A 14,580-nucleotide genomic window follows, 5' to 3' on the forward strand; every position below is an offset into this window, starting at 1 on the left:
AGGATTTCTTTAAATGTGTTTCCTGCACACAGATAATATCCGCTTTTGAAATTTTAGCCTCATCCCACAGCAGACGTCGTTTATGAGGAGAATTAAGGCCCTTAGCATTTAAGGACAAGATATTAAGACTGGCCATATGCGGGAGTAAATAAGGTGATGCGGCAGTTAAATTGATCTGAATGTGTGTCCGGGACCCACAGGGAAGGCACGCAGGAGGGCAAAATAAGGGAGGTACCGTACAGTATATCCCAGGGAGGTGCAGCGCACCCGACCAGCGTGCAATGTGTGCCATATTACAGGTGTTGCATGAATAAAAATAATAAGAAACAAAAAGCAAAAAAGAGAACCATATGTATAACAAATCAACATAAAAAATCAAAAACAAATAGAATCACAAATTTGCTTAAATGCCAGCGCTATGGGTAGCACTAGGGGGTGGAAAGGAGAGCCATTGTCGGGCCCGAGAGCCGAGTAGGGAGGGTAAGGGGCGGTAGGTATATAGAATAGAAAACATAAGAGGGAAGGCTTAGAGCCTATAATACAGTTAGCTGAGTGGCGATAAAGCAGAGTCTCGGAGGTGAAGTGAAAAGCTCGAGCGTGGGTCGAAGAGCCACGGTGTCGAGGTGCGTCCGGCTGTTGTCACGGTGGGAAGCGTGGAATCAGGCGGCACGAAGAAGGAGCGTCGACTATCCAGAAGAACTTGCTAAACTGACCGGAGAAGGAACCGATGGAAGCGTAGATGCAGGAGAGTCTGTTCGTAACAAACGTGGCATGCAGCGTGAAGAGCGATGATGGGAGACAACAATCACCGGGAGGTTCATGGCTTCGCCTGAGTCATCCAAACTTTTTGGAGCTTCTTCTGCGGCGAAGTGTGATGCAGCGTTGTAGATAAGGACTCGGCGCAGGACGGCTGATCCGGGTGAAGACCCCAGGAGGCCAAAAGAGTAAGACAGTCGTCAGGTGAGGTAACGGTGGAGGTTGAGCCATCTTATTGAATATAGAGGCGTACCGGATACCCCCAGCGATAGGGGATCTGTTGACCTCGTAGGAGAGACGTGATGGGGGTAAAGAGCCGTCTCCGCTGGAGAGTAAGCTGTGATAGATCCGTCAGGAGTAGGATATCGTGGAAAGGATCAGGCAGTTGAGGTTTGCGGCAAGCAGCCTGCATGAGTCTGTCCTTGACATCAAAGTAATGAATCCGGGTTAAAACATCACGAGGTAGATTAGATTTGACTGACGGAGGTCTGGCGACACGGTGGAGGCAGTGTATGCGAACAGGTGAAGAGGATTCATCAGCCAGAAGGGCTTGAAAAAGGCTTTGGACAAATTGAGGTAAGTCCGTCGCCGATATCTTTTCGGGGATGCCCCGCAGCCGGATATTGTTACGGCGTGAGAGGTCCTCAAGGTCCATAACTTTGGTACGGAGGTCATCCAACTCTGCCTGCATGGTAGCATAGCCATCAGAGAGAGTATTGTGGGCTTCTACGAAGTCATCCATCTTCCTCTCCAGGTGATCCGTGCGGTCGCCAATGTCGTCAATATCTTTGCGGAGAGAGGATGCAATCCCCTGAAAGTCTCTTTTAAGTTGTTCCCTCATGTCCTTAAGTAGGGACTTGAGGATGTGTGAGGTAAATTGCTGGTCGTCGTGGTCATCCGGATTAGGTTGTGAAAATTGCATGGCTGGCGAAGGCGGATCAGATCTAGAAGGCGAGTGCGGGTCCTGGGAGACTGCTGAGTCTTCATCTGGCGCATGCGGTAGGCCGCCACCCCGGGACGACTGTTTCTTTCGAGTTTTAGGTTCGAAAAAAACGGGCATAAGAGTAGATTTACAAGAGCGGGAGTGCGCCATCATCAAGGGAGCACTTTGTAAAATAAAAAAAAAAGTCCAAAAACAATACGGATGCCGTGCGATTCAGATCTCGGGCTTTGGAGCTCTCACTAGGCACGTCTGCTCAGGCAGCCATCCAAGTCATGCCCCCGGAGCCCAGCTTTCTAATCACAATGTGATTAGTAAAATATAATAATAAAAAAATGGAAAAAAAATGTGCTAACGTTTAAAAATAATTATGCAGTGATGTCACCAGAGGAACCATCCAAAATGTGTAAAATAAAAAAAATAAAAAAAATAAGTTTATTAGTTTGAGCAAGTGCTAAAATTTAAAAAAAAAACTCAACATAGAAAGAGTTAAAATAAAAGCACTTTAAATAACCAAGGGGTGTCTAATTTAATAAAAAATGGCTTGATGGGGTAAATTGGAGTGGCTGGGCTCAAAGATAGGGCATAGGTACAGACTGACCAAAATAGAGAAAAAAAGCGCACTTCCCAAATGTGGGATTTTACATCTCAAACAACCCGACAATCCCATGCATGTGGGGTATCACTGCACTCGGGAGATGTTGCTGAACACACATTGGGGTGTTGTTTGATAGTGACGCATACCAGGAGCTTTGAATTCATTCCTGAAATACAATTTGTGTGGAAAAAAATACAAAATTAAATTTTGGGAAAGGCAGGTGGTAGAATCTCATGCATATAAAAGGGTTAAAATACCAGCATTTGAAATACTTTGTGGTGTCTTGTTTTCAAAAATATATGGTTTGATGGGATAAATTAAAGTAGCCAGCTTCAAAGATGTTCCAAAGAGGAGATAGAGGCAGAATGACCAAATGACCACCTGAATTACGCATGTCCCAAAAGTAGCCTTTTACCAGCCAAACAATCTGACAAACCTATACATGTGGGGTATCACCATACTCAGGAGATGTTGCTGAACACATATTGGAGTGTTGTTTGACAGTGACATATACCAGGACCTTTATATTTATAACTAAATTACAATTCGTGTGAAAAAAAAAATATAAAAAAAATTACTATTACAAAGTTTGACAAAGTGTGGTTGTATAATTAGTGTATGGAAAGGGTTAAAATACCAGCATTTGAAATACCCTGGGGTGTATATTTTTCAAAAATATATGGTTTGATTGGGATTAAATGAGTTAACAGGCTTCAAAGATGTTCCAAAGAGGAGATGGAGGCAGAATGACCAGATTTGGAAAAAAAGGTTTGGAAATCATAAAACGCTATATTTTTTTTTTTGTATTTAAGTTTATTATACAAAACTGATTATGATAAAACAGACATCAACCTGTTTTAGCAGGAATACGTAGATCGGTAATATTGGTACAGATAGACAGTAAGCAGTACTGCGACGCAGCGCAGGGCAATACACGTTACAGTAAGACTTCAGTTACGGAAAGCTCAGTAGAAGCAGTGTACAATTACATTCCCAGACATGGCACATATGGTTAGTACTTTAGTAGAACATAACCTGGGGAAATGGGGGGGGGGAAGGGGGCCGAGGAGAATGGGGCTAGTCTTCAGCCTCTAGACCAGGGGTTCTCAAACTGCGGCCCTCCAGCTGCTGCAGGACTACATCTCCCATAATGCTCCTTCAGCTAAGGGGCTGGCTGAGGAGTATGTCAGATGTAGTCCTGCAGCAGCTGGAGGGCCGCAGTTTGAGAACCCCTGCTCTAGACTGTCCTTGAGAGAGTAGTCTCTCAGCAAGCTGTGGATAAGCCTGCGGCAGTCACAGACTGTAACCTGCTCCCTCCTCAGCACCAGGTGGTTCCTGGCAAACCATAGAGCGTCCTTTACACAGCACATGAGACGCCAAGCATCCTCAATGGCGCTCTCTGTGTGTGTTCCTGGAAAAAGTCCGTAAAGTACCGAATGGTAGGACAGGTACTTTCTCTCGATAGAGTCCTTGAGATCCAGCTCCAGGGCTCTGAACAAGGCCTGTGCAAACGGGCACTGCCAGAACAAGTGAAGGGAAGTCTCCTCCTCCACAATGCACTGTGGGCAGTGTCTATATCTGCACAGCCCCCTGGCATGCATAAATTTCCTTAGGGGGAGGCCTCCCTGAATGGCCATCCATGCAATGTCTTTATGCCTGTTGGTTAGCCTGCTCGACGACACGTTAGCCCAGACAGTCTTGGCTGTGGCATCGGGGAGCCCTTGGATGTTCTCGATAGTGTCTTTGGCTCTGATGAGCTTGTGGATCACACGGGGTAACCACAAATCTGGTTTAACTCCCTCCAGTTGGTGCTCCCTTACAAATTTGCCCACGTCCGAGTAGAACCAGGGCATGGTCCAATTGTAAGGGACGGAGCTGGAAATCATAAAACGCTACTGTGACAGAATGACCTGTCATACAGGGCCCCAAGGTAGACAGAGATGGCTCCAGCCTGGCTGCATAACAAACATGGCTCAAGCAGGAACTCCATTGTGTTAACAAATCCCATTAACAGGATTACTGCCAGGAGGATATTCAGTAGCCAAAGGGGATTAAAGGTTGGGTAGTCTTACATGTACCTGTTTATTAATGTTAATTCAATTATGTGGATATATAAGGCTATGTTTTACAACAATAAAATGTTCCATTTGTTCTTCACAATCATGGTGGTCGCTGTTAGCAATCACACTCCTATCATGCCAAGTCATATTGTTGATTTTTTTTGTCCAAATGTGTGTTACTTACTTTTAATAAAAGTGTGGTTAACACACCAAAATTGGACAAAAAAATACAATTACATTATTTTATAAATGATTGTTGACAGCAATCACACTCCTATCATGCCCAGCCAACCAGTACATGCTGGAATCTGGGTATGCCTGAGATTGCTGTTAACAATCATTATATAGATATATACATTAACATTATTACATTTTTTGTACAATTTTGGTGTGTAACTTACTCTTATTAAAAGTGTGGGATTTTTTGTATTTTTAAAGGTGTGGGGGTCATTTTCGGTTTTGGCTAAGTGAACCCTGAATTTCCGGTTTTACCACCCCACGTAACTACCAACAGTCTTGCACTTTGCAGATAATCTGTTTGTCATGTGTTATAGTGATTTTTTTTTTAACATCTCATAAGTCATCTTATATTTGGCATTTTCTTGATTTCTTTCTGTGAGATCCAATGTTTTTTGGGGAGATTGTCAGCTTACCTACCTCAGACCTCTTATAGTTAAGCACTTGCTTTGAAGATCATGTTGTTAAGATAAAAAGTTAGCTATTTTTAATCAGTTACTTCTGCCTTTGGATATATTTTTCCAGTTAACCAGTTACTTGAGTTAATTCACAACATGTGCATTGATTTGGTCTATGGACCTTTACGACCTGTGCCAGAATCTCACAATATAGCCGTTTTATAGCTTTCGTTATTCTTTCTGGTTTGCTTTATAACTACAATTATTAGCTTGCGTCTAGGGTAGCTCTGTCCATGGTCATGTGGTGCAAGATGTAATGTGGCCATATTAAGTCATATAGCTCATTGTAGCCTACTGCAATACATGCTGCCTGGTGTACTCCTATTTTGATTTCTGCAACCTGCATCGAACCATTTTAATTTTCCATCCTCAATTTTATCTAGTACTTTTGTTTCCTATGAACCAGTGTTATATTTACCTTCCTGATGAGTTTTTCACGTACATAGTCTCTTTAGTTACTAATGTTCAAAATACATTTGATAGTAGAATTATAAACTTGTTAACAAATGGAGTAAAGTCATATGTTTCTTTGTAGTGGTATATGTTTTATTATATGTTATAATTTACTATTCTAAAATTTGTAAAAAGGTATTATTCGCTGTCATAGGAATGTTAAAGGGAGTCATATTCTGATATCTGAAGATGGTATGGTATGCCTCTCTGGCCTCGATCTCCTGTACAGCTTGGTAAGAAGAGGAGAAAAGGCAAAAGTGGCGTTTGACTTTCCAAATTTCAGCACTTCAATGCTCCCATGGTTTAGTCCAGAACTACTGAGGCAGGTTAGTACTGTTTAAGACCTAGTGATTACATTATAGATTATTCATTAAGCTGAAATTGTTAAATCACATGAATTAGAATTCCTTCAAAGAATCTGTACTACTGCCCTCCAACCAGGCACCAATCCCCTTCTGTAGCATGTAGCTTTATATTACATGTCTATCTGTCATAATGTCAGTGCGGTGGGCTGTTTTTCACCAAGCACAGCATTCTCCAAAATGTTGGTGTAAGATCTGCTGTTGAGTGGTACATGAATAAGTACACTGATATCTTCCATTCTTAGGACCTGTATGGGTATAATGTGAAGTCGGACATCTACAGCCTTGGCATAACTGCTTGTGAATTGGCCACAGGGCGTGTACCATTCATGGACATGCACCGCACTCAGGTAAGTAACACCCTTTGAACATCACAAGAAAACATGCAGTGTCTTCAGAGCTGGATTCCGTGGAGCAGTCTTGTGCTTATGATTTCAATGATCTATATCACATGGGGGGAGAGCACCAATAATATTTGTGTTTTGAGATGTTGAGGCTTAAATACAACCGTGTGTGTCTTGTAATGAAGGGAAATGGTGAGACTTTCGCAACTGGGCCAAAAATGATTCAGACTAATTTTGTGTTTCATTTTTTATCCATTTGTTTTGGCCCTTTCAGTCCAGAGGACATTTTCAATTTCAAATCAAATTCGCTGTCACTCACCCTCATTCTCTCTCTCTCAATGTCTCAGTACCTTCTCAGCTAATGGCTTCATTGTCCCTGTCTCCTTTTAGGCAGCTCCGCTTCTTGTCTTGCCGCTTCTAATTTTTCACTTCTTCTGTATTATGCCTGCTTTCTTGGTCAGCTTCTCTATTATATCTGGTGTGTTATCCAAGCCTCCCAGAGCACTTCAGCAAAAGAACAGAGCTTCCGCGCACTCCAAGAGCCAAGAATATTGCAGACGGATCCGTGTAGAAACACTTCTCCATGGATCTATCTGCATTCTGGCCTGTGCAGTACTTCCACAACAGTCTGGAGCCTCTCCCTCATTCCTCCAATCAATTGAGAGGGTTTGCACCGAGGCTCCTCCCTGGTTGTGGAAGTGCTTTTGGTGGCCTGTATAGCATTGAGAAGCAGAGCAAGAAGAAAGAAGAACAAGAAGAGGCAAGACAAGTGGCAGAGTTGCAGAAACGGAGACAGGGACATGGAAGCTGTTGGGAGAGAAGTTAGGGAGAGAAAAAGATGGGGGAAAAAAACAATGAAAAGCTAATGAAAATTCAAAGCTCTCTGCTTCGTTTTCATTTGTTTCATTGAGGTTTCCTCTTTTTTCAGAGATTCATAGAAATGTATGATATTGCCAAATTGCCAATAAATACAGCTGTATTGTAGATTGTCACAGGCTAGATAGTCCACATGTAGCTGTAAAACATCCTTGTTGCATACTGTATCCTTTGGTATACATTGGAAATGCTGTATTCTTCGTGAAGGTAAATCACATTAAGGTCACCTTTTTTTCTGCCATTCCTGTAGTAGTTTTATATTCTCAGAATGTTGTTTTGTGGTGCTGTGTGCATCTGCCCCTTTAACGTTTTACAATATTCCCAGATGCTGCTACAAAAACTGAAATGTCCACCACACAGTCCTCTGTACAGTAATACATTTCCTCATGAAGAATCTCCATTGAAGATTTCACGATCTGGAGTGGATTCAGGTATTGGCGAGAGTGTGGTTGCTGCAAGCATGACTCAGACTTTGACCAGTGAAAAGCTGAGAACCCCCTCTCCAAAGACATTCTCATTGGCTCTACAGAATTTTGTTGAGCTATGTCTGCAACAGAATCCTGAACTGAGGTAAGCATGAAAAATCTGTAGTTGGGCAGTTTTATCTTTTAGATTGCTGGTCCCTTTATATCTATATATTGAGCATGCTGGGCTTTTTGTTTTCTGCTATGAAAAAAAGATTAGACTCATGTTGATGGGTGTGTTCTATTGTAGCTTGGTTAAGGTTTACCCATTTCCGACCAAGGATCTCATGACCTATATGATTATTGCTGAGAAGTGTGAAAAACAAGACACAGTCCTTGGTATAGGATAGCTAAGATGCTTAGTCAGCTGTTTGGTGTTATCCATGAATGTATTTTTCTGTTAATGGAGCAGTCATACTGGGTCTACCTTTTGCACAAAAATTTAATCATCTGCTTGGCTTCATTGTGCTCAAAGAAATTCACCATAGAACCATTTTCCCCTCCTCCTTCCCATGAGTTATAGGTTATAGGCACAGCCGATTCACATCAAGATTCAGTCCTGAGCACAATCCTCAAAACAATTTTTGCATACTGTTTTGCATTAAACATACCTCACAATTTTTCCATTGTCTCCATTGTATAGGCCTTCAGCTGGTGCTTTGCTGTCTCATGATTTTTTCAAGACGGTAAGTTATCTTATCACCCTATTAGTTGTTATAAAAAAACAAAAACGTAAAAAAACATTGGGTATTTCTAAACTCAGGAGGAATAGTAGAATCTATTTATCCCCTTTTTTTTAATTAACTTTTGTAGATGAGTTAAATATTTTTCAAATAAAAGTGAGAAAAAGTGTTTTTATAGAAAATTAGATGATATGATCAAAAAATGGTATCTGAAGAAAGCCTTTCTTGTTCTAAAAAAACTATATAACTTGTGTGGGTAGACTAAATGAGAGAGAGGAAAATAACAGCTAAACACGACAAAAAAATAAAAAACATAGGGTACAGCCTGTCCTTAAGGGGTTGAACATTTTTTTCTTTTCAGGATAAGTAGGGCTTTCGTTTGAGTGGTAGTTTGTAAAAACAAATACATTTTTACCTGATTACAATAATACCCAGCATACATAGTATTCATATGTTGTAGAAGGCCACATCCCATCTCTTATATAGTAACCTTTATGCTGGTTTTCTTTTCTCTTTATATTATATGTCTTATGGGGAAGATGTTTTTTTATATAATATTTTTATCTTTAATGCTAGGGGTAAAGGGCATTGGGGTACATTTTTGTATTTCTTATTTTATTATTTTGGGATGTTCTCCCTAACCCTGCAAGGCTGTTCGCAGAGTGAGTGAACTGCCAGCAGAGGGAGGAATATGAGATCCCAACAGACCCTCCTGGCTCTCTTCTGCCCTCCTAAGACCTTGTGGCAGGCATAGAATGCCTTCCAAAAGTATTCATGCCCTTCTCGTTTTTCCTATTTTGTTGCATTACAACCTGTGATTAAAATAGATTTTTGGGGATTTCATGTAATGGACATAAACAAAATAGTCCAAATTGGTGAAATGAAATGAAGATAACGTTTAAAATACCTGGAAAAGTGGTACGTGCATATGTATTCATCCCCTTTGCTATGAAGCCCTTGAATCTGATCTGGTGCAACCAATTTCCTTCAGGAGTCACATCATTGGTTAAATAAAGTCCATCTGTGTGTCACATGATCGCAGTATATCTATACCTGTTCTGAAAGGCCCCAACACCACTAAGCAAGTGGCACCATGAAGACCAAGGAGCTCTCTAAACAGGCCAGGGACAAAGTTGCAGAGAAGTACAGATCAGGGTTGGGCTATTAAAAAAAAAAATAAAAAAAAAATAAATTCTGGAACTTTGACCATCCCATGGAGTGCCATTAAAACCATTATTAAGAAATGGAAAGAATATGCCTCCACAACAAACCTACCAAGAGAGGGCCCCCCACAAAACTCACCGGCTAGGCAAGGAGGGCATTAATCAGAGAGGCAACAAAGAGATAACTCTGGCTGTGCTGCAAAGTTGCAAAGCGTTGATTTGAATATCTGTCCATAGGACCACTTTAAGCTGTACACCCCATAGAGCCATTGCTTAAAGAAAAAGAAAAATGTTTGCTCTTTGCCAAAAGGCATGTGGGAGAGTCCCCAAACATATGGAAGAAGGTACTCTGGTCAGATGAGACTAAAATGGGGCTTTTTGGCCATCAAGGAAAACACTGTCTGGCGCAAACCCAAAACCTCTCATCTTCACGATCTTGGTCTCCGTGACACTTCATTACCACCTGCATGCTGATGACACCAAGATCTGCCTATCCTCTCCTGAGCTCTCTCCCTCTGTCTTAGATTGTGTCACTAACTGCCTTGCATCTGTCTCTACCTAGATGTCTGGATGACTCATTTCAAAATCCTGACTCTTTCAAAGCCCTTCACAGCGCTTCCCCTACCTACATCTCATCACTCATCTCTAAATACGCTCCTAACCAGTCTCTCCGCTCAACCATGTTCTTCTGTCCTCTCCTCTGATTTCTAGTTCTCATGCATGCTTACAAGATTTCTCAAGGGCTACCCCTATACTCTCAAGGGCTACCCCTATAATCTTTCCCTCTGCCTTCGGTCCTTCAAGAAATCCCTCAAGACTCCCTTCTTTAAGGATGCATACAACATTGCACATTTACGCCTTCCCTAGTCCTTCTTCTTCAATACTTATACTAGTGTGGCTGGTCCATCCCTAACCGTGGCCCTTTTACCTATTACCTATTGTGTAATACATCCAGAGAACACCATCACTACATGGTGGTGGAAGCATCATGCATTCATCGGCAGAGATAAGGAAACTGGTCAGGATTGAAGGAACGATGGATGGAGCTCTAAATAGGTGGAAATTCTTGAATGAAACCTATTTCAGTTTTCCAAATATCCGAGACTGGGACGAAGGTTCACCTTCCAGTAGGACAAGGACCCTAAACATACTGCTAAATCAACACGTGAGTGGTTTAAATGACTTGGAATGACCTACTCAAAGCCCAGTCTAGATGCTATACAGTATCAAAGAATCATACTCCTGTGTAACTGTGAATTCTGTGTATAAGATACAGTGCACTGTGTATGATACATGATGTTACGTTGGTCAAACCAACTTCACCCAGTACCTTGAAATCAAAGTCTTCAAAAGCAAGTTATCTCGTATTAAAAAGGTAATGCATGTTTTGTATGAGAATTTAATATTGGCTATTGTTACCATTGTACAGTACAAATCTCGGCACCAGTTCATCAAGAAGACATCACTTGAATAGGAAAAAGTTCAGAAACAGGCAACAAAAGTAATTAAAGGAATAAAATATTTCAGCTATAAAGACAGGCTTTCCAAATGCAGCATGCTTAATGTTGTGATATGATTAACATGTACAAATATGTTCAAGGACATGTTAATCATATCAATTGTCGATCTTTTTGTTCATAGAACTTTGCAGATTACACATGGCATCATTTATGGTTAGATGATAAGTGGTTTCCTATTAATATGTATATTTTTGTGACTGTGTCAGAGGATTGGTTGTGGAGGGAAGATATACTGCATAGCCTGTTACCTCTACAAAGACTCACTTAGAAAACTACACTTCTCAGCAGTCAACATATCAGGTCAGACAGTGTTAATGAACCACAACCAAAGCTAATTACCCTATTTGTGACCCTATATCTTCATAACAGGTGAGGCAAGACCGCGATTGTGCATCGCAACCGATTGTTTCTTGCTTCATGCAAGAACCAGTCACCAGCTGAATTTTGCTGTAATATATCATTTTCATCCCAGTTGTAGATCCCATTTAACCTTGTTTTAACCCTTCCTTTTCAAGCACAATCTCACCCTCAATCCCTGTAAAAAATTAGTTAAGGTTCAGTTTTGTTAAGTTAGTTTGGTGGCTGATTAGAGAGAATGGTGGGATAGTGCAGTGGGTTTTGGATTTTAGAGGGGGAGAAAATTTGGAATAGATTAGTGTGTTTAGTGTTAAATTTAGTTTGGCACAAGCCAGAAGGAGATGGGGGCAGTGTAGGTTAGGGAGGGATCGAAAAACAAGTCTAATGGCAGAAAAGTGGAAGACTTGCTGCCAAAAAGCCAGTCAAAGTTACTTCAGATCCAGTGCTGTAGTGAGATGCCACCGAGGCTTTTCTTGCTAGTCAGAAAGCAGCATTGACGTAGCAGTGCGTCTCTCTGAGAATCTGGACCCTGATTCAGCGAGGCGTGTCTTGCTTCCACTGAGCTGGCGTCGGCTAAGGAGGCGGCAGCGGCTAAGGAGGCGGTGCAGCTTGCATGAGATGGTGCCAATTGGTTGGGGGCGTGGCCAGCTTTGTGTTATGTCATCCTTGGCGCCAAATTTAAAATAAAAACACTAGAAACGTACTTTGTACTTTGTTGGTTTGTTAGCTGGTTATTCCTTCATCACTGGTCTGTAGTGATGAGTCAAAATTTTAAATACCTAGCTGTAACAGAGGGCAGTTTGTTTGCCAATGGGCATGGTGTAGATTCCTTGCAAGTTTGGGGCTTCATTTCTGCCAATGGGGCTGGGGATTTGGTCAGAATTAATGGTTTCCTCAGTGCTCAGAACAGGTATATTCTTATTCATCATGCAATACCATCAGGGACTGGACCCAAATTTATACTGCAGCATGACACTGACCCCAAACATACAACCAATGCCATTAAGAACTATATTCAGCTTAAAGAACAAAGAGTCCTGGAAGTGATGGTATGGTCCCCACAGAACCGTGATCTATACATCATTGAGTCTGTTTGGGATTACATGAAGAGTAAGAAGCAACTGTGGCTGCCTAAATCCATAGAAGAACTGTGGTCAGTTCTTCAAAGATGTTTGTGCAAGTGTACCTAGAGGAATTGATGCTGTTTTGAAGGCAAAGGGTGGTCACACAAAATATTTACTTGATTTAGATTTTTCTTCCATTCACTCGATTGACTCTTTCATTTGTGGGTAAGAGTGTCAATTGTATTGTTAAGCCATTTTTTGTCAAAACACAAGAATTATCTGGCTGGTCCATGGTTAGCTAGGAAAAAAGTAATATTTACTCTGTTTCCTAAGTAGATTTGCTCAACCACTTCATAACCATTGACCTAGGGGATATGTCACAAATGGTCCTTGATGACCAAAGGCATATCCCCTCCAGCATAGATAACCTGGTCACCCTTCTGACAGCAGGCGCCTAATTTTTTGTATCTTAGATCTCCTCAATGACTTTCTTGTTTTCTGGCAGGTGCCATAACACACTAGTTATGCAGGTCTAGCCATAGAAGCCATTGAACTGGGGTACAAGTTTCTAAAATTGAAATTGTGGTAAATTGTATTGGCTGGCTTCAAAGATGTCCCAAACAGGACATGGGCAGAAAGACCCGATGCCAAAAGGTTGAAAAACTGAATAGTGCATGCCCCAAATGTTGCTTTTTAGCCCCCAAATAACCTCACAAACCCATGCATGGGTGGTATCATTGTACTCGGGATATGTTGCTGAACATATATTGAGGTGTTGTTTTAAAGTGACATATACCAGGAGCTTATACCTCAAATACAATTTGTGCTGGGAAAAAAAACACAAAAACATTGGGTCAGGGCTCGACAAATCCCAGGTGCCAGGTCGCCATGGCGACAGAGAATTTTGTCCTGGCGCCTAGGTTTTGTCAGCCTCTTACATCCATAAAAAAAGTGGATGTAAGAGGCTGAGTAACCACACGGGGGCGCTGCTGCTGCTATCTGCCCAGGATTCTGGGCAGACAGCACAGCCACTCAGAGCCCGCCCCCGAGCCTGAGATCACTCCCACGGAGTGATCCTGTAGGCTGAAACCGCGGTTGCTGCAGAACCAGCAATCGTGTTTTCAGCTGCCACAGGCAGCTTCAGGGAAGGGGGTTGTGTGTTGATTGGTTCCCCACACAAGTGTGGGGACCTGACCCAACACCCCCCTGCTGCCTGATCGCTCCATGAGAGCGACAGTGCAGCGTTAACCCCTTCAATGCTGCGATCGCGGCATTTAGGGGTTAGTTCCCGTTTTGTACGGGGCTCTGCTGCTGGTGGTCTGCCTGGAAGCCCAGGCAGACCAGCAACAGCAAAAACGAGCCCCCACAAGCCCTTTGATGATTCCTGTAGGCATGGTCAGAATAGATGATTTGATCAGAATAATGCTATCTAAAGAAAATGGTACCTAAAAATATATATATGTAACTTGTGTGGGCACAGTAAACAGAGAAAATAACAGCTAATGTTAAAACAGCCTTGTTCACGAAGCATACAAAAAGGAAAAACAGTGTCTTTTTCTATTAATTGACAAGGGAAATTCACTGATGTGGAGGAAATATCACTTTTTGACAATATTGACCAAGAAAAATGTAGATGGTACAACTCTAGATGGTACCCAGCAATAAAAGAAAAATATCTGTTTCTATTACTGATCAGTAAATAAAATACAAACAATATATTAACAGGTCATATATTTAACAGGTAAGACGGCAAACCCCCGGATCCATGTTTCAACTACTGCCCCCTCTGGTACAACACAGAAAGCAGCACTCAGTTGGGCCATCATTGGTAAACTGGAACAAACACAGCACAAGCCTACATGAACATAAAGAATGGGCATTTGAATAATTCTGTTTACAGCATGGAATTAATTTTTCTACCATTGTATTGTCATGTATATGAATTGGTGAACTGTGAAAAGGCTTGACCCTATGGCTGGCTAATAGTAATAATAATAGTGTATGCTCAAACCGAGCATAATGTGAATATGCAAAGCTTGCACTTCTAAGCTCTTTTTTTTTCCTTCACCAAGCCAGGCATTTACATGTTAAAACATTTCAACTTACCGGTATTGGGAAGATCCAGCCTCAGTGAGGTTCTCCCTTAAGAAAGGTTGAGCTGGCCGGACACAATAGCTAGTTGAATTAGTGAATTATAGGTTATGAAGGGCCAGCTTAGCAAGTCTTAAAGGTGATGATCCCAGAT

The 14,580-nt window shown here is 41.7% G+C and overlaps 1 protein-coding gene across 1 annotated transcript in view; it reads left to right on the forward strand.

Moving 5' to 3' along the window:
* Positions 1 to 14,223, forward strand: part of LOC149287557 (STE20-related kinase adapter protein beta-like) — a 29,793-nt gene extending 15,570 nt beyond the window's left edge. The window contains exons 7-11 of the mRNA XM_089492759.1: positions 5,657 to 5,828; positions 6,110 to 6,214; positions 7,410 to 7,654; positions 8,192 to 8,234; positions 14,077 to 14,223. Of these exons, the coding sequence (XP_089348885.1) occupies positions 5,657 to 5,828; positions 6,110 to 6,214; positions 7,410 to 7,654; positions 8,192 to 8,234; positions 14,077 to 14,223 (712 nt within the window). The remainder of the gene's footprint in view (positions 1 to 5,656; positions 5,829 to 6,109; positions 6,215 to 7,409; positions 7,655 to 8,191; positions 8,235 to 14,076) is intronic.
* The last annotated feature ends 357 nt before the right edge of the window (positions 14,224 to 14,580 follow it).

The sequence above is a fragment of the Sceloporus occidentalis genome, unplaced genomic scaffold, assembly GCF_023333645.1.
Source record: "Sceloporus occidentalis isolate IW3139 unplaced genomic scaffold, rSceOcc1.0.p SCAF_59, whole genome shotgun sequence".
In the NCBI taxonomy this organism is placed as follows: Eukaryota; Metazoa; Chordata; class Lepidosauria; order Squamata; family Phrynosomatidae; genus Sceloporus; species Sceloporus occidentalis.